At 39.7% G+C, this 24,713-nt stretch overlaps 1 protein-coding gene across 1 annotated transcript; it reads right to left on the reverse strand.

The window, feature by feature from the left end:
• Window positions 1–627: 627 nt before the first annotated feature.
• On the reverse strand, window positions 628–23,189 carry PIDD1 (p53-induced death domain protein 1). Its single transcript, XM_015811874.1, has 15 exons — window positions 22,843–23,189; window positions 20,998–21,411; window positions 20,059–20,262; window positions 18,181–18,235; window positions 17,074–17,275; window positions 15,280–15,402; window positions 14,224–14,403; window positions 12,791–12,938; window positions 12,284–12,419; window positions 10,096–10,246; window positions 9,167–9,290; window positions 8,090–8,208; window positions 6,802–6,909; window positions 3,380–3,585; window positions 628–1,174 (listed from the first exon to the last, which is right to left on the reverse strand). The coding sequence occupies exons 1-15, from the start codon at window positions 23,105–23,107 to the stop codon at window positions 937–939; spliced, it is 2,673 nt and encodes an 890-aa protein (XP_015667360.1). The 5' UTR covers window positions 23,108–23,189; the 3' UTR covers window positions 628–936.
• Window positions 23,190–24,713: the final 1,524 nt, after the last annotated feature.

Below are 24,713 nucleotides of genomic sequence, written 5' to 3' on the forward strand. Positions count from 1 at the left end.
ATACAGTAATTTACAACATCTGGTCCTAGCGTTCGTCAGAGGATGTTGTGCAGTCTATTTATGGTCTACTAGGCTTTTATTTTGATTTATTTATGTATTTATTTATTTTTAAAGGAAAATTTTAGAAGGACCAAAGTGGGGCTGGAAGCAACTCTTGTGGTTTAATGTTCTTCAATGCTCTTCCTTTTTTCCTGCAAGTACCTGACAAAAATAGGTTAGGTGCAAAATAAAATGTGGAAGAACGATTCAGTTTTAGTACAGATGATAACATCCCAAAGGATGAAACAAATTATGAAAGACCACTGTGTTAAATCACAACAGCACAGCCCCTAGTTCATGACTGCTGCGAGATAACTTAAAACATGACAGAAATTCCCTATCACTATCAGTAAAAGAACAGCTATCTACCTAGGAGAGGAAGGAGCCAAAGTTTTAGTACAGTGTATTTTCTTAACCCCCAAAATAAGAGGTCCTGCAGGGTCCAAGTGCTGAAGTAAAGCCAAGGATCACATCAAAAAACAATTGAAAAATGTGCTGTTTGCTTCTAAACTGTGCATATCCCTAAGAGAGCCCAGTTGACCCACTTTCAAAACTCAGAGGTTCTACCCACAAGGAACAGACAAACAAACAAACAAAAAAGTTTTAGGCTCCATAGGAAGTATTGTGCACTGGTCTGCCTTATGTATTTTAAAGTCATTTTTGCCCTAAAAAAGTAGAACTTTAGTAAAACGTAGTTGGGAATCTTAACTTATCCCAGGTGAACTTGCAAGTAGCTGCTTACAAGGATCTAGTAAAAGCCACCGGTGGCACATAAGCATAGCTAATTGGCAGCAAAACACTAAAGAGAAGAATTGGACAGTACCAATAATCTTGAAGAAGGAATAGCCTGGATTTGATTAATCCTATTTTGTTGACTAATCCATAATTGTCTAGCAATCATCCTGTAGCAATAGCAGAATCTTCTGTACTACTTTCCCGGTCCAGGCCTACCCTCTGGATGGACTCGGTATATTTTTGCCTTCCCAATCCAATGATGGTGGTGATCTCATCTGCTATGTCTTGGCGGCCACTATCTTGCATGGCCTTAATCAGCTTGTCTATGCAGTCAGGCTTCTTTTCATTTTGCTGAGCCCAGGAGAAGAGCATATCTAGAATCTGAGTATGGAGATCTTCCCTGGGGAGAGAATAAAACAACAGCGAAAAAATAGGTTTGTATCATATGAAAGTCTCATTTGCTTTAAGTATCAAAATCAATATCAATATCAATACCTTTCAGTGTGATCCTATCAATTTACATGATAAGGCATAATTTTTTAATTTATTTTTATTTCTTTATTAAATGTACATGCTGCTGTCTCGCTATCAAGAGACTCTGGGCAGCATAAAATGGCCACCTGTAAAAAAAGCAGTAATCAGTAGCTCATTAATTTCAGCAGCAACCCAGTTTAATGTCTTCTGAATAGGAAAAAACATCTTTATGACCTGAGGGCAAAGGTAGTAGAGTAAGCCAAACTTATGTTAGGGGTATCCTGGGGGTAAGGAAGTTGCAATACTTGTGCTCATGGAAAGCATGTAAACCCCACGGGTTGTACTTGCATGAAATATTAACCTGCAAGGATTGGTTAACAACTGCATGCGTGCCCCCCATGCTAGCCATTTAAGTCAAAATGCTGATCAGCCACACTGTGAAAGTGTCCTGGTCCCTCTGAAGGAAGGATGGACTGGAAGATCTAGTCAGAGATAGCTGGGATCACCTGCTGAGCATCTTGTAGATAAAATCACTTGCACGTGGAAGAAGAAACATCTGAGATGACAGAGGTAATATTATCTAGGCGGTTTTTGAACTTATGAATTCCAAGGAAGTGGATAGTCCTCTGTGATCTTATCTCCACTACCTCTGGATTAGGTCCTTGCCCCACCAGACTAACTGAAATAGCGAAGGAGATAACTAGGAATTGGACTCAAGCTATAGTCAATATTTCTTTAAGGGAAGGGAAGAAGTCCTTAAAGAGGTTTATCCACTCATTAAGAGGCCAAAACTAGATCCAACAAAATTAAACAAGCATTGTACTATAACTAAGTTTTCTTTCTAGATGTAAGGTACTGAGAAAGTTGAGAGGCTACAGAGGGCTATGGAGAATATGGATTATCACAACTTTAACTATCTGGGTTCAGACTGGGTATAGACAGAAATTGATTGCTATCACAGATGACTGGTGGTGGGGCTTGAACAAGGGTGGCATAACTATTACTATAGTCCTGGATTTTCAACGGTTTTCAATGCAGTTGACTACAGTATCTTTCTGGATCACCCACATGGGTGAGATTTGGAGGCATGATGTTATGATGCTTCTGAAGTCAGGTGGTTATGGTAAAGAAGGAGGTTAGCCTTCAAAAAAACTTCATTATGGACTGTCTCCCTTTCCCCTATCCTGTGCAATATTTACATGAAACTGCTGACCGAAGTCATTTGCTGGTTTGGGATGAAGTATCATTAATATGCAGATGATATTAAGTTACACCTTTCTATCCAAAGCCTAACATGCAGCGGATATCATAACCCAGCATGTGAAGGCTGTTGGAGTTTGGGTGGGGGAAAACAGGTTTTGACTCGACCAAATAAGACAAGAGTTGCTGTTGATTCAGAGACTGACTGATTCCAGGTCTGTGTGTTCTCTGGCTTTTGATCATCTTCCTGAGAAACAGGTTTGGGAAAGATAAGAGAATGACCAGCAGCAAGGTAGATAGGCTCCGTTGTAATAGCCACAGGTGCACCATTGGAAAGGTCCGGCTTACTGATAGCTCATCAAGGAGAAAATTTATTTACACAGTTGCTAAGAGTTAAGAACAACTTAATGGCACATAATCAATAAAAAAAATCAAAATAAGGATTTTTTTTTTCTGTAATGGTTAACTCCCTAACTGCCTTGCTCCTTGCCCTGTGTTCCTGCAGAGACATTCCACCCCAGTGGTAAGCTCGCCTGAAGCAGTTCTCTTTAGATGGAGTAGATTACCTCTTGAAGGACAGATGACCCAACCTTCAGGGTGTCTCAGAAGCAGATTATAAAGATGGCTCTTCCGAAGAGCCTTTGAGGATTAACTATGCGTAACAGTATAATTTTCTATAATTATAGCCTTCGATTTGCTGTTTTAATTAATTTTTATTTTGATTCTGATTTCTCTATGTAAATTCTGTCGGACAAACATCATACATAATAAACAAGCAAAATAGAATTCCTGAATCGTATGACAATTCCAAGGCAAAAAGAAAAAAAAATACTTTTTATCATCTAAGATACAAAATGAGGATATAGGCAGCGGGATTATTGATGCTCCAGGTCATGTTTCCTGAATTAATTTCAGTTTTTTCATTTCTCACCTGCTGTTATACTGTATCCGCTCCAGCTGCTGATAGGACAATCCCAGGTTTAAACCAATGATTCTCCATTCAGCTCCTATGCGTCCAGCAATGCCAAGGAGGTTGGACTGAGTCAAGTAGCCAGTTTCAGCATTCCCCAAATTCAAAGGAGGAAGAGAGAAGCCATTTGGAGTTGTGGGCTGCTTGTTTACCTGAGTTTTCAGTTTCTGGTAGAACAGAAGATAACATGTTGTCACGTATTAACATATTATCCTGTTATTCATGACATGTTATAAAACGTGACTGTGACTGTCCAGTCTTGGATCTTGAATCAGAGAGCACTGTCTCTTTGGATAATTGATTCTCATGTTGAACTGACCTTAGCATGAAGTTTCTTGTGTGCTCAACTAACTTTCAACTACCCTCATCATTTAAATTTAGCTGATTTAGCTCTATAGAGATGGATACTGCACTGTTATGGATATGTATTTAGAATTAATTTCAGGTAAATGTATAAAATATTGAAATTGAACCATATTCAATGTACAATTATGGTCAATTGTCTTCCATTCAGCATCGAGTCCTGGAAAAAAAAACCATAACTGGTTTGGTGTGTTCTGGCAATTTGTTTAACTACTACGGATTTAGAGAAAGACATCCTTTCCCCAGTTGAAAAAGACTACAAGTTCTGTTGGACTTCCAACTTCTGTCCTCTTGATCACTAATGTTGCTGACTGGGACAACATTTATCCAATCTTGTTTTTGCTTCTGATTTTAAAATTAGAAAAAAAATAACAACTTTTGCTATTAGTAATTTAGCTTTTGTGCCAATGTAGTCTGTTCTTTGTTCAAAGATACCTCTTTAAAGTATAAAGGAGGAAGTTTTCTACCCACTAATATTAACTAGTTCTTCAAAAAGAGAATAAGAAACAGTACATATCTTCAGCTAAAATATAGTCCTCTGGTCTACCATAAATGAATTACATAAAAAGTAAACATTAAAATGATATTTGACTTCATAAACAAAAAGTAGAGATTATATTAAAGGAAGAGTCATAAAGGCACAAGTTGGTTCACCATGAGTTTTGGTAAATATATATGAACTTATACACACACAAGGTGGTTTAGATGCCATCTTATTAAGGTCCTACCAGCCTCAGCCAGAAAGAGACTTGAGTAATGATGGGTTATAAACTCTCCTGGTCAGAAGTTATCTGAAATCTGCTGAAGGGTCAATCATCATTCAAGGTCAAAAATATACTTAAAAGTTTTGCTTATCAGTTAATGGTTAACAGAGGTTGATTTATTTTGACTTACGGAAAGCGTCAACATGTGAACTGGAGGTATGATATGGTAGAAAAGACTGATGTTATAGTAAGAAGGTAACAGTGAACTTTGAATTAGGAATGGGCAATAAAAGGTTAGGTATTAATAAAGGCATTAATTTGGAATATTTATCTAAATGAAAGGTAGGCATCTTCTTGCTTACATCTAATCTCTTAGGAATTTTATGACCAACGAAATGGCCTGGAATATGAATTTATGCTAAATATATAGTATATATGCAATTATATAACATAGTTGCTATCAAAATATGAGTGTGTTTCTGTTTATAAATTAGAAAGTATCCTTACGATCAGAAGTGCATACTTGTGAGCTAAAACAGCTAAAATCTTAATATTTGAACGTTAGAAAAGTTCTCCTTTATAAAAGCAGGCTATTTTAGAGAAACTCTATTAAACTCTGTTAAGCGGTGAATGCTCCAACACTGGAAGTTTTTAAGAAGAGACTGGACAGCCATTTGTCCAAAATGGTATAGGGTTTCCTGCCTGAGCAGGGGATTGGACTAGATGACCTTCAAGGTCCCTTCCAACTTTACTATTATTATTATTATATAGCGAAAACCCACATTATGCTATTATAAATTGTCAGTTAAAGAAACCAGTGGATTAAAACATGCTTCCCTTATTGAACTGAATGAACCCAACAACAACTTTGGTACATGTTTATTGAAAGTGTATTAATTGTCTATAGATAATTGATAATTGTCTATAGATAATAGATAATTGATTGGCAGTCAAAAGGTTTTTTTTAAAAAAAATGGAATTATTTTCCCAAGCAAACATAACCAACTTAAATAGTTTTTCAGAACCTTGCACACAATCCTCATCTAGTCTTTAGTCAGGCAGCATTCAAATGTTTCAAGTTCCAACCACCAACTCTTATGTACAAATTATTCTTAATAGTCTCCCTTCCTAAGTATTTCATTTTCAGTTATGTAAAATATTTTATATGGTTTCATACAGCTGATAACATGAACAACATCAAACGTAAGTACACGTCGGTACAAAATAGCAAAACCTTTTCCTGTTTCACCCCAAAGGAGGCCTTTTAACATTCAGCAACTAAATTGTATATGTTATGGTTTTAATAGTTCTCATATGGTTTTAAGGTTATTTTATTATTTAATTCTTGATTGGGAGCCATCATTCTAGACTCTGGTATAAGATGCGTGGTTGTGTAAGTGTTTTAAATAAAATAAAATAAATAAATAAGCAACTATTAAAAAACAATCAATATTCTCTCTGTCCACTAATGCTATATCATGATATAAAGGATATTTCATGTGAAATATTAAAGGAGTAACTGCATAAGACAATCTGTGCTGTGTCTTAATAACAAGACTGCTTTTGCAGAATATCAAGGATCAGCCATCAAGAAGTTGGCATTGAACAGTACACTCTTCTCAGAGGAAAAACAGTAATGCACTGTAGCTTTATCTGCTTGGGATAATGAAGGAATATAAATATAATATAAATACCCATTGCTTAACACAGTGTTTCTCAACCTTGACAATTTTAAGGCATGTGGACTTCAACTCCCAGAATTCCACAGCCAGCATTGCTGGCTGTGGAATTCTGGGAGTTGAAGTCCACATGCCTTAAAATTGTCAAGGTTGAGAAACACTGGCTTAACAGAAGGGCACTTCCTCTCATCCTTTCAAGATATATGGAGAACGCTCCCTTTTTTCTGCTTTATTAATCTTGATCCAGCCAGCTCTGCCGCAGTATCAGACGCATTTTGGTCCAAGGTACTTGCACCCCGTTAGGACGACTGCCTTTCTTACTGGCCTTGTTCCAATGAATTTGCACAGGCCAACTGGAAGCACTCCTTCAAGGACTGAATGCAGTGTGAGTGCAGCAATTCTTTCCACTACAGCCTTCCCCCCCCCCCCCCAGTATACTCTCCTCTCTTACTCCTAAGATCATTCTGTCTCAAAGGTGGAGAAAGGAATGGGAAAACCAGCAAAACGTGGGGTGACTGCCTTACATACACAAAAGTGCCTATACAAGACACTTCCCAGCCTGCAAGGCCAGGGGGAAAAAAAGAACAGCCATCCAAGCTGCTGCACGTGTCAATTCTTCTTTGTGAATAGCACTTACAGGTAGCTTGATTGGCAAGGTAGCTAGCCAATGAGAGTCAGGGCCCTTCCTCCTCCTTGTAATCTCTTCCGGAATGCTCTCTGGCACATCTCCTCGATAAAAGGAAACCTACAAAAAGAGATCAGCCTTAGATGGGTTTGAAAGAATCACGGCTGGTTGAGATGTCGGTGTTCTCTCATTTGGGAGGTTACTTACTTATGCATTTATTTGTAGAGGTTCTAGCATGAACTGAATATAAAGCAAATAATCTGACCCGGCATATTATCGTGCGCCTATTATTAGACCAATCTGTTGAGAATTATTGCTATGGTTTTGATTACCTGGGATTTGCTCTGCTCATTCTTTTGCCTCCCCTCCCCCAAACATTTCTTTTATACCTTCGTCAATGTTGAAATCTTTCTTGTGTTTTCTTGAATCACTTTCAGAAGTGATTTGCCATTGCCTCTTTCCCAGGGCTGAGAGAGGCCGACTGGCCCAAAGTTGCTCAGCTGACATTGTGCCTAAAACAACAGAATTCAAGGTCTCCCAGTTTCTAGGCTGGTGCCTTAACCACTACGCCACAACTGGCTCTCTTCTTTTGCTCCTACAAACTATGAATTTGTAAGCTCTAGCTTAACTATGCTTAATAATGAAATTAAATCTGTATTAAGTTAAATGCTATGAAATATGACAAGGCTCACACGTCAGCCATGATTTGCTTACCGAGCTGTTGAGATGAGCAATAATCAGCTGTGTTCGTGTCAACAATAAGTCAAAAACAAATAAACCATGTTATGATCCCTGTAGTGTACGAAATTAGTTATGGTTTGCAAAGTAGCTGAAAAGGATTTGCTTAACAAACATTTTGCATGTACTTAAGTCCTGAGTTTTTATAGCATTTAATACTAGAGACAGTGGGACTATATAAGGGGAAAATAATAACATGAGAACCAGAAGAAAGCATCCTGGGCAGTAGAACTTTTGACATAAAGCCTGCACAGTTGGAATAGCCCTCTTAAAAAGATACTTTTTTAAAAAATCCTGAGATAAGGTGGCTTTGGATTAAACTGTGAACGTCAGCCATCCATGAAGCACATTCTACAAAATATTTGGAAGATAATATTTATTACAATGTATTACAATCAAAATTATACGTTCATCTTTTGAATTATGGAATCAGAGAATATAAATAAGTTATGCCACTGGACTCAGACAAAGAGGAAAAAGAATTGATATGCTAGTATTAATTAACTGGGGTACAAACTGTTATGGGGAGTTTTACTGTGGACAAGAGGAGAAGCATATGTACCTGCCCTTTCACAGGCTTGCTGTTTCTGTCCACTTCAGAGGTAATATAGACTTCCTTCACATTTTTCAAATGAGAAAAAAAGTTGAATGAAATCCTTCCATCAATGCAGTCTGGGCGGTCTGAAATAAGTTTGAGAAAATAATTCAATTGGCTTAAATCACAAATAATCTCATTTTTATAAAATAGCTTCCCGCAGCTAGTTGTTCTCCAAATGGGGTGGAACATAACTTCTGAAATTCTCAGCTACCATAGGTTTGGGAAGGCTGTTAGAAAGACTAAATTTTTTTTTACAAGTTTTTGTCCCACAAGAAACAGAATTTTGAAACTAAGTCATCTTAACTTTCATTTTCCCCCATCCTCAGTCTCAAAGTAAATTGTAAATTTTGCCACTCATTGGCAAACCATATGGTTTAGATATAATGTATCCCACATTTATTACTTAAATTGTCACTTGAAAGAATCTGTTGAGGCGGCAAAACCAGCCATTTTCAGTTAAAGGCCTTTTAACATTAATATAATGGGTCCTCCATCCTAGGACTCTATCCTTGAAATTTTCAAGCAATGGGGAATGCATACATAACATTGATCTGCAATAGTTTAAATCAACTGAAACTTTTCCTGGGAAATTCAGAAAAGGAATTTCATCCTTATCCATAAATTAGAAATTAGGAAATAGTCCCAGGGTGGGGTGGAGGCGCAGAGGGAAGGGAGTTATATAGTCAGAGGCAGGAGAACTTGTATTTGTTGTTTTTCAGATAGAGGCCTCAGTACGACACCATATAATGTGGGATTAAGATACATCCAGGTTCTGCCTGTGCAACTGATTCTGTCTTTTGTTAGTTCTTTTAAGATGAGCTCTGGTGGCGCAGTGGTTAAGGTGCAATATTGCAGGCTAACTTTGCCCACAGCCAGGAGTTCAATCCTTACCGGCTCCACTTAGGGAGTGCTGTAAAGCACTATGGAGTGCTATATATAAGTGCTATTGTTATTGTTATGAGCTGATTTGGAATTGCAGGACTAAACTTGAATTATGGAGGCATACATATGTAAACACAGGCAAGCTGTTTGACATTTCACCTGCATCAATGCTGATGCCTTGTTCAAAGGCTGCAAAGAACTGTTCCCCTTCAAACATCTCCACAATATCGGATGGCTCAGGGCCTCGATATCGGTCAAGGAGCTTTTTCAAAACAGGATCCACCTAAAAGACCATCAAAAAGGAGTAAAGACACTGGAACATTATTTTTAAAATCCTCATTTCTTTATCCTTGTACCACTGCAATGGGAAGATTCAGGTTTCCAAGGAACAGAGCCTCTGGAGGCTTGCTCAAATGCAATACATTTGATATGAGCTCACATAACTAGTAACAATTCCACAAAAGACTGGAAAAAAATATGCTGGTGTTTTAAGGAGTCAGGGCAATGGAAGCTGGTCTGAGGAACAGCAGAAAAGTATACGCTCATAGAAAGTTGAAGCAATGTACCTAATACCCACTCATCCAAGTGGTGCAGCATCCAATAATAATCTAATGAAATTTTTCATCAAATAATTTTCCTCTCTTCCCTCCATGTTTGCTGATCTCACCTCTCCTAAAATGTATTGAAACCTGCAAATCCTTCCCTAGAACTGAAGCATTTTGGAGTTGTGATCTTCCATTTGAACTCCAAAAGCTGCTTATATGATTATGTACATCATGTAATTGCAAATGAATTTTGTTTCGTTCGGTTCTACATCTTATTTTTATAAGTCTGGCCCGAGACACACACTTAAAGGCCAAGTTCAGCTTTAAATGAAGGAAACATTATTCAGAGATAGCTACATTCCTCACTTACTCCTACTTATTCCAACTTATTCCTCATTATATTCCTGTTTCTAAAACTCTGGATGCTAGAACAACTTTGTGTTTGCAGAATACAAGCTTCATTTCCTATGAAATGGGCAAATGTATGCATCTGTACATGCAGGGATGTGCAGGGTGTACTCATACACACATAGAAATACCCACCTTGTGCTTTGGGAGGCATTGGAGCAAGACTTGCTCTGGATCTTTCTTTCTCTGTAGTGCTATGAAATTCACCTGGTACATGCGCAATCTTTTATAGACTTCTTTAGCAAAGCCACCAATGTAGGCTTTTGTGGTGCACCATAACCAGTACCTGGAGAGACGGGGAGATTTGTAAAATGATTTTGATTGGTCCAGGTCTTCCCTGATAAAGTCAACCACTTAAAAATATGAATACACGAGGGCTAAAACAATTGCTTCATGAATGGAAAAAAAATGCATGATATGAATTATTTTATACTAAAAGAACGTATTCATTAGATTTTTTTTTACTTTATGAGTAACTCAAGACGGTGAATATATGTAATACTCCTTCCTCCTCTTTTTCCCCACAATAACCACCCACAATAACCACCCTGCAAGAGTAGGGTAGGGTTAAGAGAAAATGACTGGCCCAAAGTCACCCAGCTGGTTTTTGTACCTAAGGCAGGACTATAACTCAGAGTCTCCTGGTTTCTAGGCCAGCACCTTTACCATTATACCAAATTAGCTATTTGGGTCACCTATTTAAGTTTCATCAGAAGAGCCATTTAAAAAAAAAGAATAGTCTGAAATGACATGCAGGAAAAGAGATGCAGTTCATAGTGGCTACATCCACTAAACACAAGGATGAAAAGTTCAACTCTATAAACAAAATGGAAACAAATGAGGCCTTTGCTGTTCAAGAGAAGTTCTATTCCAGCATAAAATTATGCATAAAGGTACTGTAGCCAATGGGACTTTGAATCAATGGGAACTACGCATTGGGTTCTGGCATTTATAAGTGTTCTCTACCTCCCAAAAAACTGTCTGTGCAATATACCTGTATTTGTTTATCCTTCTCCTTTTTCCCACTGGTTTCCTTGTGGCAGCTCTCTACCTTCATCTTTACCCCACTTGTCATGGTAGGTGATGGAGGGAGTTGTCTCACTTGTGCCACGTGGCTCATATCGGCTTTTCCAGTTTGCACAGTTCTTTTATGATGTCAGTGGAAGTGTCCCTTGATCATGCTACTACTGGATACCAGTATTACCTGCAGGGTGTTCACACCTCACCACAACTGGAGAAACTTATCTCTACAAAGCTTCCAACCACAGTGCTGGCAACCATAGCTGGTGCTGCTCCAGTGAGCAGGAAGTGGACAGTTCTGGAGTCCGTGTGAGTATTCAATAGCAGGATCAAGAGACTCTGACTCTGAGCAGCAGAGAAGTCAGCTTGAGCCACGTGGGTGCACATTGGTTGATTCCCTCCATCATAGCTAAGCAAGTCAGAGAAAGTCAGTTGCTATGAAAAGCCATATGAAGCCTGGGTCCCCAGGCTGACTCAGTAAAATGTGATGCAGGAGGAGGAACAAATATACAGCAGCTACGCTACATTTTTAAAATGTACATTACACATACACCAAATACCGTGTGCCATTACACGCATAAAATAACAAAAACAAAGTCTAAATTTCAGATATGGAAAAACCTTTATATTTATATTGAGGTCTGGTCTCTGCTTAGCAACTGCAGATAATGAGGCCCTGCATAAGGAAGGCCCCCTGTATCTGGATTGCTTGGTGTCCACCATGCCAGGACTTTTGAAGCATTCTAAAGAAGAAGCAATCTTGGCAAAATGTGGGACCGGCTTGTTTCCAATCACTTAACAGAATAACAGAATTAGAAGGGACCTTGGAGGTCTTCTAGTCGAACCCCCAGCTCATGTAGGAGACTCTATACCAGAGGTCCCCAACCTTTTGGGCACCAGGGACCGGTTCTGTGGAGAAAGGTTTTTCCATGGACCGGAGAGTGTGTGATTTTGTGTGCTGCCTGCATCCCATGGATGGGGCTTTGCTTGTTTGTGTGGCCCGGTTGCTGGCATGCCATGACCTGGTACTGGTCCACGGACCGGGGGTTGGGGACCCCTGCTCTATACCATGTCAGACAAATTGTTTTGGAAACAACTGTACAAGCAGGGCTTCAGCTCTTATGGTCAAGAAAAATGCTCCAAATGCATATCAATTCTGTTGTAAATATGATGTAAAGGCCAGCTGAGAACATTTGCTGCTTACCATAGAAAGAAAACCGCTGGCCCAAATGATGCCTAGCCACAGAGTCCACAACCACTTAAATGCTACCGAAGTTAAGATTATGATCTCTGGCCCACTAACCAAGAGAAGTGTGTTACTTCAAATAAGGCATAGAGGTGGGTGAACTCCAGTATCACTTGATCAGTGATGTCACTCCAGTTCTGAGCAGCCCAGTCACTGTGCAACAAATGTATTCTGGAACGATCCAAGGTTAGACCTGAGAAAAAAATAAAAAGGTGTTAGCCATAAACTTAAAGGTTGAACTCTTTTCAGTTTATAATTGCATCAGAGGGGATGGAGGTTGGCTTATGTCACTGATGAGATAGATTTGGAAAGGACTATGACAGTTTGACCAAATGTAAACAATGAATGTTCCACAGGATAGAGCTAAACTGCCCTAAACTTTTGCAATGCCTATCCTTAAGAACTTAACCTAATTTCCTCCGCAGAAGATAAATGGTCTGGAAATCGCATTTAACTGTATCAAGGCATTGAACTGCTCTTGAAATTCAGGGAGCTGCATATTTTAAAGAAATATTCCCATCCCATGAAAACATTTTAAAAAAACCAAAAAACTGGGAAACTAACCTGTGACACCAGGAGGCAGTGGAAGCTGAATTTTAACAGGCTGAAGAAAGTCCACAGTGGAACTCTGAGAGAGGCAAAGGAGAGGGCTGGCAATTGTTTCAGTATCACCAGTAATCTCTCTTAGCTCCTTTGTTGATACAGGAAGCACCTGAAAGAAAAAAGAAAAAGAAAAGGACAATTGGGCCCATTCAAGAGTGTGTGGGCTTCCATGCATGAAGAATCTCTTAAGGCCTCTTCCCACAACCAAAAGAGACTTACTGGAGAGGAATCTGACAGAATTTAAGGGATACCCTTGGAAAAAAATAAACAGGAAACCTCTTGGATTCTGGCCACAGGTTCAGGCCTCAATTTGATCCTTGTGCAGGCTCTTGGGCCAGCCTTCCCAGTTATTCTCAAATCTGCCTCAGAGAAGTAAAAGCAGAGACAGCTCAGCAATTCCTTGATTTTGTTGTAAATCTTGAGTGTTCCTAATCTTCAGACAAGAAAATATCCTCTCAAGCAGAGAAAGGTTGTCTGGGTCAATATTTTTTGCTGAATGGGAAGAAGTGGTAGCCTTTGGTTTTGAAACTTTAAAAAAAATATTTATGGCATTAAAATTAAGCATGGCCAGCACCTTTCATTTCTGACAGACGACTCAGAAACTGAAACACTGTTCAGGTGACTCAGAGACTCGTTTAAAAAAAGCAACAGCAAATAAATGCTCCACCAAAATATAAATCTTGCAAAGGACCCAAACTGTTGTTCTACAAAATGCAGGCAAATAGTATGCTTTATTCTGAATGTGATACGCACAAACAAGCACACATTTTACGTAAGCTAATCTTTTGTCTTAGAGATGAACGTCAAGAAGAAGAAACAATATGTGGCAGCAACAGAGCTGGATGGAGAAGGTGAATGAATCAGAGACTCTGGAAAAATGGCATGCCCTGAACAAGCACTGGAGGCACTTATTGTAAACCTGAACTTTATCTCTCTTTTGGCTGTGCAGATCTGAAAACTAGAACCCTTTAGAAAAAACTGAATACCCACTTTTCTCATATACTGTTCTCCATAAAGATATTAAAATATGCACAGAATTGCAGAGTGCAATCAGGCTCTGATTATTTGCAGTCTCACCATCCTCCCTGGCTGAAATTAAACAACATCCCTAATGAGATTTCACAAATTAGCAATGTGGGTTAACTAAGAAAAAAAAAATTGAGGGCTGGCTATAAAAGTCAAACATGGGATTAAACAAATATTTCAGGACCTGTTTTTTTTTTTTTTAACTTTATAGCTTTAAATTCACATGATCCAAATTGTGTGACTTGAACCAGGTGATTTTCGATCTTGTAACACAGGCAATTTTTTTTTTTACTGGAAGTCTGGATTATTCAGAGTCAATGTTTATCTGTATTTGTTTGGATGGGCTGGGTGGGCGGCTTCTTCCTTACCTGAAGCTTCACTGTCCTCGTCTCCCCGGTCACACCAGGAGGAAAGGTCACTTTAATGTTGGGATCAACAGTTGAAAAAAGCAAGCCCCCTTCCTGAGAGACTTTGCATTTGTCCTCCACAAGGCGTGAGACCACCAAAAACCAGGAGAAGTGAGAGACGCTGCAGCAAGCCGAACGCTTCTGTCCAAGAATGTGGAAGAATGAATAGAACCTTCAGGACATACGGAAGTACTTGAAAGATACGGACACCCACTCACTACCATAGCAGATCATAACTCAAGGCTTACTAGCGAGATCAGGCTAGTCCCCAGCTGGCTGTTTTAGGACAGCTTTTAAAATCTGGCTTTTAAAGAAGACCCTGGGAGGGGACCTAGTGTAACCTGAGTTGTGTCTGATTTAGTTCTCAGTAGCCTAAGTTTCTTCATTAGTTATGCTATTATTTTGTTTTTGTATTTTACCCTTTTTACTGTAAGAGGAAATGTAAGATGCTCAGTGACATATAAGTCGTAGTAGGTAAGTAGAAGGACAAAGGGCTCATGCTTGATTTCCTCAACTTGGTGCTCTTAGGATGAATGGCATTACTTATTTATCAGCTTTATATAATAAAAAATAGGGCATCTGTCTCCCAGCACATGAGGGGGTTCATGTTTCTTCAAAGAATTTATATATGAACTAGTCCACAGAAATCAGATATGCTGAATGTTTCTTTAAAAGCTAACCAAAGAGCTTGATAATTTCTAAACCAGTGTATTTCAACCTCAGCAACTTTAAAAAGTGTGGATTTCAACTCCCAGAATGCAACTCCCAGGGCACAAGACAGACTGCAGACTGGAATGCCACAGCCAATGGAGTCGGGGGTCCCTAATTCTTGGAGTTGAAGTCCACACTTCTTAAAGTTGCTGAGATTGAGAAACTGTTCTAAACTATAAGAGATCATTCATATCAGACAGAATTTACGTGTCAAGTTCCTGCAGGAACTCAAATGAGGGGCACTCATTCGACACAAGGAAGAAACAACAAGTGAAGAAACAGGTATTAGAACCATCCTCAACATACCTTGCCTTTGTCTTTCACCTTTGTTCTCAAATCACTCCAGTTCTGCCCATCAAAGGTTCGAATTATGAGCTCACGGTCATTCAGGCTGTGAGGAGAAGCATAGGGCATCCAGATCCGCACCTCCTAGCATGCCAAGATAGAAGAGAGGGTGTCCATAAGTTCACCCCAGAGAAACAACCTTACTCAAGCTCTGCAATATCTGGAGCAAGAGAAAGATTCACTTCAGGGAGCAGAAAAATGATACTAATAAGGCAGTATAGGAAATGGGATGTGAACATATGGAAGCCAGCATACTATGGCATCAAAAGTGCAGTTGTCCATATATAAAAGTTACAGATTCTCACAGATGATGCTTCAAAAGGATTTACACCTCATACTAAATGGAAAAGGAATGAATATCCTTTTCCACCCATAACTTGTTGATCAAGTTGATGCTGCAAACAGCAGCATCCACAATCTCTCAAAATGATAGCATGTGTACAATGATATTATCACACAAAGGCTATAATTATATATTTGCATTCTGGTTATGGCATGCATGATATTGGCACAGGCAGGTCATCATTTGGCCCTCTTCTCCCTCACATGGATGCCCACACAACAAAGTCAGGCAGCCTATTTAACAAGTCTGCTCAGTGTATATCACAGCCTGGCATGGAATGTCATTGCCAAGATTTAGGGGGTTAGCAAAGAAACAGGGATATTTAACAGGGATATTTCATTCTAGACAATTAGCTACATGTTCTAGTGATATGATCGTATTTTGTAACTTATAGTAATTTTGAGAACTCCCAGTAATTTCATAATATTTTGTTTGCAGGCATCCACGTGCTTAATCATTCCATATATACCCCAAAGAATACATTTTTGGTGGATTTTCTAAAATGGGAGAAGCCTAGTTTCAACTCTGTCCTAACCAATTCTCTCTGAATTAGGAAATAATTTCTTCTATTACTACAATTAGCCTTTGCATAACTGATGGAGAATTCCTGGGACATTGAGCAAAAGTCAGACAGCCTGCACTTATTCAACAACATTTTCCCCTTAATTTCCTAAATTCCAGGTCTCTAATCTGGATTAGTGTCTGAGTGGTGGGGAGGGAGAGAGGGAAAAGCCATATTATTGTAAACTCAAAATTCAGTAAGAGCCCATCAGATGATCCAGCTCATTAGCCCAGGGGTAGGCAACGTCAGCTCTTTTGTGACTCATGGACTTCATAGCTGACTCAGAAATTCTGGGAGTTGAAGTCCATGAGTCATAAAAGAGCCGAGGTTGCCTACTCCTGCATTAGCCTATTTAACAAGCAACTAATTCACCGCAACCCAGTGCAACAACCCAATGGAAATAAAGGATGTACAGCTCCTCAGAACCCTGTATGTTTTTCTGTCCAAGAAAAAACTATCCAAAGAAAGATTGAGCTTGAAAATGACTAAAGCCATCCAGGGATCATGGAGAAGAAAAATCATTTTAGAAGGAGAGGAAGATGGGCAATAGCTCAAAATGCTGCTGATTGTCCTAAGTGAAGTCTAGGCATGCAGCCTGTTTTCCGCTTCCTAGTGCACACATACAGACTCAATCAGAGGAAATAGCAGAATCACACTCAGAGAAGGCAAACGTATTACTTAGTCACACAGAAGAAAATAACGATTGTAAAGAGTTCCAGAAGCCATGCTCTGCGTATTTTTTTCCTTCTTGTTCATGTTAGTCTGCAAACTGTAAATCTGCGGACTAACATGAACAAGAGAATTGATAAAGTTCCAGCTTAATATCTTTTAAACCTTCATCTGTGCTTACCTGCTGGAAATGAATCCCATGGGGCTGCAGTTCCAGGGCTTCACTTAGCAGGATGTCATGGTGCTTCAGCTTCACCCAAAGAGGGTCAGGGGAGCGTTTCTGGAAGTGAATAGTTACTAGAATAGTTGTAGCATCCCGTGGGAAACGGAGTTGAATGCCACAAGCCAAGAAAATGTGGCAGCCTTCAGGAGTCACGGTAAAGCTTTGAAAGTGCAAAAAGAAACAAAATGTCTTTATAATCTCCATTCTTGCTGAGATGGAAGAGTTGAAATAAAAAAATGATTGTGGATGGATTACTACTTCCATAAACCACAACAATGCTTCACATTTGGTTGTGGATCATAGGATGCTGGAGTCCAACCTCTTTTGTCTTTGCTTCATCTGGAATTTAGGTTTTTTTTTTAAGGCTACGGGCTAAACAGGGTAGACCCCTGTGTTGCCAGTTCCTGCAATCATGATCAAAGAATGTACCAAGATTGCAAAAAATGAGCTGGAATTTTAGTTATAATTTCTTTCTCCCTAAATCTTCAGGAAATATGCATAGCTTTCTGGACAAGCAACAATAACAACAACGAAGAAAAATATACACCCACACACAATTTCTATGCTTTGCTGAGATAGCAAAATAAGATGACACTCTTTTACCTCCTCAGATGTTCCCATTCTTCCTTCCCACATGAATGCAAATTTTAAGCTTGAGGAGATCCTGCCAGGCAGCTAATATCATGACAATTGCCCAGGGATGGCACTTTGTAAGCTATGCCTAGTTTCATTGCACAAGCTCAACCATTAGTAGTTGTTGTGCAATTATTTAGTCTTCAAAAACAAAATTTGAATGAGCTGAGAATTTAAATACTGAGAAAATCATATTTGAATGAATGAGATTGGTTAAGAAAAACTTTGGGTACAATATGGATGCTATCAGGGGTATCTTTGGGAGGACGTTATATCACAAAACACACAAATGTCATAGCTTAAATGACAAGACTGCAATTTGCATTATTTGTTATGTTATTATGGCTTGTATTGGATGCCTAGGTAGGCTAAATCAGTGGGGAGTTAGGAGGACACCTGACCAAGATATCAGCTAAACACCACATGAAATACCTGTCTTCATCAGCTTTAAGATGCACTCTCTGCAATTCTTCTGAACTAGAGTCATCTGCAAGAAAACAAAAGACTTCCTTTAGTCCAGGGGTCTTCAAACTTGGCCCATTTATGACTTGTGGACTTCAACTCCCAGAATTCCTCAGCCAGGCAAGCTGGTTGAGGAATTCTGGGAGTTGAAGTCCACAAGTCATAAAAGGGCCGAGTTTGAAGATCCCTGCTTTAGTCTGTGGTTGAGAACCAGAGTATAATCTAGGGCAGTGATGGTGAACCTTTTAGAGTCTGAGTGCCCAAACTGCAACCCAAAACCCACTTATGCATCGTCAAGTGCCGGGTGGGTGTGGCCCATTGGGTGGGTGTGGCCAATTGGGTGGGTGTGGCCCACTGGGTGGGCGTGGCTGCAGTGGTAATGGCCGACTGGGTGGGACTAAAAAGTTCAATCAATCAATTCCAACTTTGCAAGATCTTTTTTTTTCCTGCGAGAAGTTGAAATTGACCGATTGAACCTTTTTTTTTTTTTGCACACGGCAGCAGAGGCCTAAAGCAAAAAGGTTTTATAAAACCCATCTGAAGGCCTAGGACTGGGGTGACAGCACGTGTGCCCACAGAGAGGGCTCTGAGTGCCGCCTCTGGCACCCGTGCCATAGGTTCGCCACCACTGATCTAGGGAGACCTGTCCATGTCCTAATCTCTCTTTATTGCTGTGGAAAAACATAAGGAGAGAGTTTCACGTGAGCCACTTTGAGCTCCCAGAAGGAAGAACAGAAATGAATAAAAAAATGACAAATAATAAGTATGTTATAACTGATGCCTGTGATGCAACTTTTTTTTATGAGCATAGCTGCATCTGAGACGTGAAAGGGAGTCACATGAAAAAGGACCTTTTCTATAGTAGTTATCCAACTGAACATATCCTCCTCAACTAACCTATTATAAAACTCTTCTGCTCTTCTGACATATTATAAATGACTTGCTATTATTCCCTAGACCAGTGGTTCTCAACCTTTTTAATGCCGCGACCCCAACCGGTCGTAAGTCGAGGACTAAACCAGTCGTAAGTCGAGGACTAAACTGGTCGTAAGTCGAGGACTACCCAACCGGTCGTAAGTCAAGGACTTTCCCTGCCCGGGAGCGCCGCGCATGCGTGGTTCCGCCCCCTGCGCCGGCCGAGGCGTAGCTGGCAAGCGGCAGAGACGGAGCAGGCCGACCACCAGCTGGCCCAGCCCAAGGGAGGTAAGGCACCCGCCGGAAAAGGGGGAAAAAAATGGCGAACAAAAAAAAATGGCGGACAGCCTTGCTTGGCGACCCCCATGAAATGGTTGATCGACCCCAAATGGGGTCCCGACCCACAGGTTGAGAACCACTGCCCTAGACATTTCAAAAACCTTTAATCTTTTAATTTGAAAAATTAAAAGTCTTTCATGTATTGTAGCTTATTTAGCCCTGTTAATTTTTTTTCTATTGCCTTTCAGCTCTGGGGTGTTTAATTTTCAGCTTGCTTTGGAATTGTTTTCTGTTTGTTAAAATTGTTTTCTACTTTCTTGTTTTTTTATTTTTCTGTTTAGAGGATTTATGAATTATAGTTAGTTTTATTTAAGTGCTGTATATATTCCAAACAGTTATTTTGACTAGGCAGCTGAAAAAAAAAATGGAACAAATAACTAATACCAACAAGAAATTCAAGTGATTTTTCCAATTATGCCTTCCTACTATATATTTTGTATGACGAATGACCATGTCCTCAGTTTGGGGACTGCATTTAACAACAACATTTTGTGGCAGCCAAAATAGTTGATCAGATGCTCTCTCCCCAGGATGAGATGAAAGTGCCAGAGAACAGCTGCTCAGTAGGCAAATCAAGCAGAAAAAAGCAATTACCTGATTGCAGAGGCACCTCCAGTTCTCCTAGAGGATTGCCCCGGAGATGCACAAAAGGAAAATTCTGGATCTCTGGAGGGATGCTTCGAAGCCTATTATTCTGCAGATCAAGTCTGGACAAGTGGGGTAGGCAGGCAAGGGAGGCAGGAACAGTTGTCAAAAGATTGCTGTGAAGATGCAGCTGCTGCAGAGACTGTAAATTGGCTGCAGGTCACAAAGCAGATTAAAAATTGAAAGAAAACCTAGCCGTGGTAAAACCAAATAAATACATACATATACCTACTTCTCTTAAACTCTACAGATTACAAATCCCTTTAGAAAACACCAGGAGTCTTATGCCAACCCATCCCAATCTAGTTGTTAAAGATACAAAACAACCAACCAACCAACCACTGCGTTCTTGATTTCTTAGCCTTACATTCATACTGCTGCATCAATTATAAAGAACTATGAAGGGTCCTTGGTGTTCTCTGAACTTGTTTTCTTGCAGACGTTTCATTACCCAAACTAGGTAACATCACCAGCAATGATGTTAGCTAGTTTGGGTAATGAAACGTCTGCAAGAAAACAAGCAAACTTGGAGAGTACCAAGGACCCCTCAATTCAACCATTAGCTACAAAATATTCTCCTTTAATGGTATAAAGAACTATGCATGTAGATTAAAATGGATATATACCCATACAAGGACATCTAATTAATAAATGTACCAAGCAAATCAGGCTTAGTCTATTATATATTCAGGATTATAGATGATTGCAAAAATGCCATAAATGGATTATTATAATTTTAACCTCAGCTTTCTACCCACAGGTTAAAGCTTCGCAGTCTCCCCAGTCAGTGTTTTTTCCTAACCTAGGGTACTTCTTATTCCCAGAAAGTAGAATAAGGAATCCATATCCTTTTTTTAAAAAAAAAAATTTGTAAACAAAACACCTTACCAAGAGAACTGGGTATTCCTGTTAATTCATTTCCAGAGAGATCAAGTTCAGTGCAGCTGTGCATGTTCCCAATCTCTTCAGGGAGTGATTCCAGTGCATTTTCAGAGAGGTTCAGTGTCTGCAGTGCTGCCAGCCCCCCAATGCTCTGTGGCAGACCTTTGAGCTGGTTCTTCATGGCAGAGAAAAAAGTCAGCTTGCCAAGCTGGCCAAAGTCCTCAGGCAGCCTCTTCAAGTTGTTGTGGTTGACTGAGAGAAAACTGAGGCTGGTCAGCTTAGTAATGGAGGGAGGTAAAACTGCGAAGCTGTTGAAGCTGAGATCTAGATGAGCAAGGCATTGTAGCTGCCCAAACTCTTGTGGCAAAGATGCTAGCAACCCTCTCTGACATGCACCAATGTCATCTCTAGAGTGTCCACCTGAAAAAGTAAAAAAAAAAAAGAAAAAAAAAAGAAAGAGGAGGTTTGCACCACAACAACTTCCTACAGACATGGTACTTACTTGAAATAATTTGCAATACAGAACGAAACTTTAAGGAATGCCCAGGAAGCTAAAGAATGCATACAACAATATGATACAACTGTAGTGAGTGAATATTTGGCAAGGTTCTCCTGCTTCTTTCAGGGTACATTGGTAATAAAAAGGCCAAGACAGAGATGGTTAAATTCTCCTTGAACACCAGAAAGGGCACATAGAACCATTGTTTGGGCCTCTTGGTCCATCTCCAATAGCTCTCTAATGATACAAATTACTAAACTGGGAAGCTGCAATTGAGAAGAGGGAGCTATCTGGTTTATATTCAGCATTAACTCACTATTATTAATAAGTATATTAATAACAATGACATTTCTAAGGGGTTGTTTTTTAGCTATTCACTTACACAGTAGGCAAAAATATTAGGCTCACATTCATATATATGACTGAGTTGTATGACACTGACTTTAATAGGATTCTACATTTGCAGATTTAACTTGTACATAATCTGTGCAGAAATAAGAGTGTAGTTCTCTGAATATACATTCAGACTTAAGATCTAATGATTGCCACGGCTATCCTTTAGGGAAAATAGGATAAAGATTCCAGACTTAATTAAATATTGAAATCTCCTCTGCACAAATGAAAGGCGGAGGGGAATTAAGTAAGACACATTGTGCTTAAAGAACAGCATCAAACATTATCTACTGTGATTTTACAAACATATATACCCCTCCAAATGCTGAGCAACATTACAGAAAATATTGCTGGTTTTATGCAATGAAAATTGTAAAAAAAGATGAAAGATGTGAAAAAATATGTCTTCCACAACAGTTTAGAAATTTTACACAACTATTAAAATGAGTTGACTATGCTGCATGATTATGAAATCAAGATTCATATAAACTTTGGGAGGACAGAAGCCAGAGGAATCAGCTCTATTGATTTCGTATTTTTTTGCATGCTCTCAGTTGTGAAAATATCTGTGTTTGACAGGAATGCTATCACAAATTGCAACCTTCTAACAGAGAACCCTCCATCATTGCAGTGGTAATCCATACCAGCCAAAAAAAAATCTAGCAGGAAATTGTGTGTGTGTGTGGGTGGGTGGGTGGGTGTTTCCCATTGAAGAACACTAAGGCTAGAATCTTTCACATCATTATCTGCAAGTTAAGCCACTTTTAAGGAATGTGAACAACATCTAAACAAATGCACATGCCTCTTGCCACATAACTTTGTGAAGGAACTGGTCCAAGACCATTCCTAGAAGCTACAAGAAAATGAACCAAAATGAACCATCATGGCAGAAGAAGAAACTGTTGAAAGAGCACATTAGAAGGAGCTGAACAAAAGCGGCCAGATAAACACGCCGTTACCTTTGAGCACAAGAGATTTCAAGCCCCTCAAAGCAGGAAGGCTGCTCAGGGTGGAAGTGATAAGGTCCTCATTGCAGTTCAGCCTCAAGAACTCCACCTGTTCAACTTCTTCTCTCCTGCTCTCCAGCAGCTTGAGGAACAAGCAGCAGCTCTCAGGGTAGACGTCTAGGTTCAGCCGGTTGCCAGCCAAATACGAAATAGAAAATGCCCCAGCCTCCAAAGTGCCCTCCCCTGGAGGATCCCTGGGCTCTGACAGTCCTGCCATCTCCTGGTCTTATATCACCATGGGCTGTGCATGTTCTGACTTGCCAATGGTACTACGAATCATTAAAGATGGAAGAATGGGGCAGCCTCTGGGGAGAAGAGACGGGAAGAACATGAAAACAGTTTAGGAAATTATAGAACTGCACAATTAGTCTGGTGAAGAAAGCTACAGAGATCGCACCTGCGCAAGATGTCACTGAAGAGTCCTGTCTTCCAGGCACCCTTTTATTCAAGCACACATTTGTAAATGATAATTGCTTTTACACTAAAATAAAGAATTTCTTGTGGGCAAGAAATTATTGGATACTTCAAGCTTCCAATGCTTGAAGTAAACTCTTGCTAATATAGTGAAATCATGCACAGTCAAATCTTGTAAAAATAATCTTCTTGAACAGATGATGAAATGATAGGGCAATTAGCTATAAGAAATATTTTCTAAAAGGTTAGGTGCAGTTTTTCTCCTATTAGCATGATTTCTATTCCAACTATGAAGCATATGGCAGCCATGCTGTCTTTTATCACATTTTAGAGCAGAGGTCTCCAACCTTTCTTGGTTGGTAGATTGGAGGCAAAGGGAGAGGGAAGCATTTTACGTGCGCACGCGCGCACACACAAACAGTACTGCGAGTATCTTACTAGCACTGCCCCGTTTTCACCATGTGGTGCCCTGTTTTTGCCACACGGCGTCCCGTTTGCGTAGCAGCGGTGGCGCTAGTGAGAGTGGGGGGTGAGTGCACACACACATGTGCATGCAGTATCCAGCTTGTTCCGTGGCCCAGTGGCCAGCAAGCCACGGCCCGGCAAAGAATCAATTAATACAATTACATTATATTGCACATTGTATTGCATACTACAGAGGCCATTTGGTCTAGTGGTTAAAGCAGCAGGCTAGAAACCAGGAGACTATAGGTTCCATACTGTCCTAGCCATGTAAGCCAGTTGGGTGACTTGGGCCACTCTGTCTCAGGCCATGATGTCAGGCTCAGACAATAAGCCGGAGGGTTAATTCCTGTTGTAACCAATAGATCAGTGCTAGTTTGATCCTAAAAAGATGGAATCTGAACTTGTGTGAAAATGCTAGGGGGAAAAAAATGGCACATACAGGTAGCCCTTGATTTATGATCCCAACTGGGACCAGCATTTCCATTGCTAAGCAAAGCGATTGTAAAATTAATTGTGACCTATTGTATCTTTTTTGCCACAATTGTTAAGTAAATCACTATAGGTAAGCAAATAATGTGATTATTAAGCGAATCCAACTTCCCCATTGACTGCTTTTTGGAAGCTGGCTGGAACGGTTGGAAGGGATGATTTTGGACACTGCAACTGTTATATGTATACGCTGGTTGCCAAGCACTGGGAATTTTAATCATGTGACCATGAGGATGCTGCCATGTTGGAAGTATTGGAACTGATCCCGAGTCACTTTTTTCAGTGCCATTGTAACTTTGTACGGTTGCTAAATAAATGATTGTAAGTCAAGGACTACCTGTAATACAACGTATATTTACTGAACAAGTCTTTGCTTCTTGTGATGCACATCACTGAAGCCCCAATTCCTTTTGTATATGATTTATTATTTCTTTTGCCAAGCATTAGTTGCTTCT

Source organism: Protobothrops mucrosquamatus, unplaced genomic scaffold (assembly GCF_001527695.2).
Source record: "Protobothrops mucrosquamatus isolate PMUCROS unplaced genomic scaffold, P.Mucros_1.0 scaffold_56, whole genome shotgun sequence".
Lineage (NCBI taxonomy): Eukaryota > Metazoa > Chordata > Lepidosauria > Squamata > Viperidae > Protobothrops > Protobothrops mucrosquamatus.

Bases quoted from the DNA above. Each gene is read 5' to 3' on its own strand.
- PIDD1 (XM_015811874.1), bottom strand. From the start codon at position 23,107: ATGGCAGGACTGTCAGAGCCCAGGGATCCTCCAGGGGAGGGCACTTTG. The intron at 15,403-17,073 runs GTAAGCACAGAT...TTGGCATGCTAG, and splicing joins ATGGGATTCATTTCCAGCAG to GAGGTGCGGATCTGGATGCC. The intron at 6,910-8,089 runs GTACATATGCTT...CTCTTTTTGTAG, and splicing joins GCAAGCCTGTGAAAGGGCAG to GTTTCCTTTTATCGAGGAGA.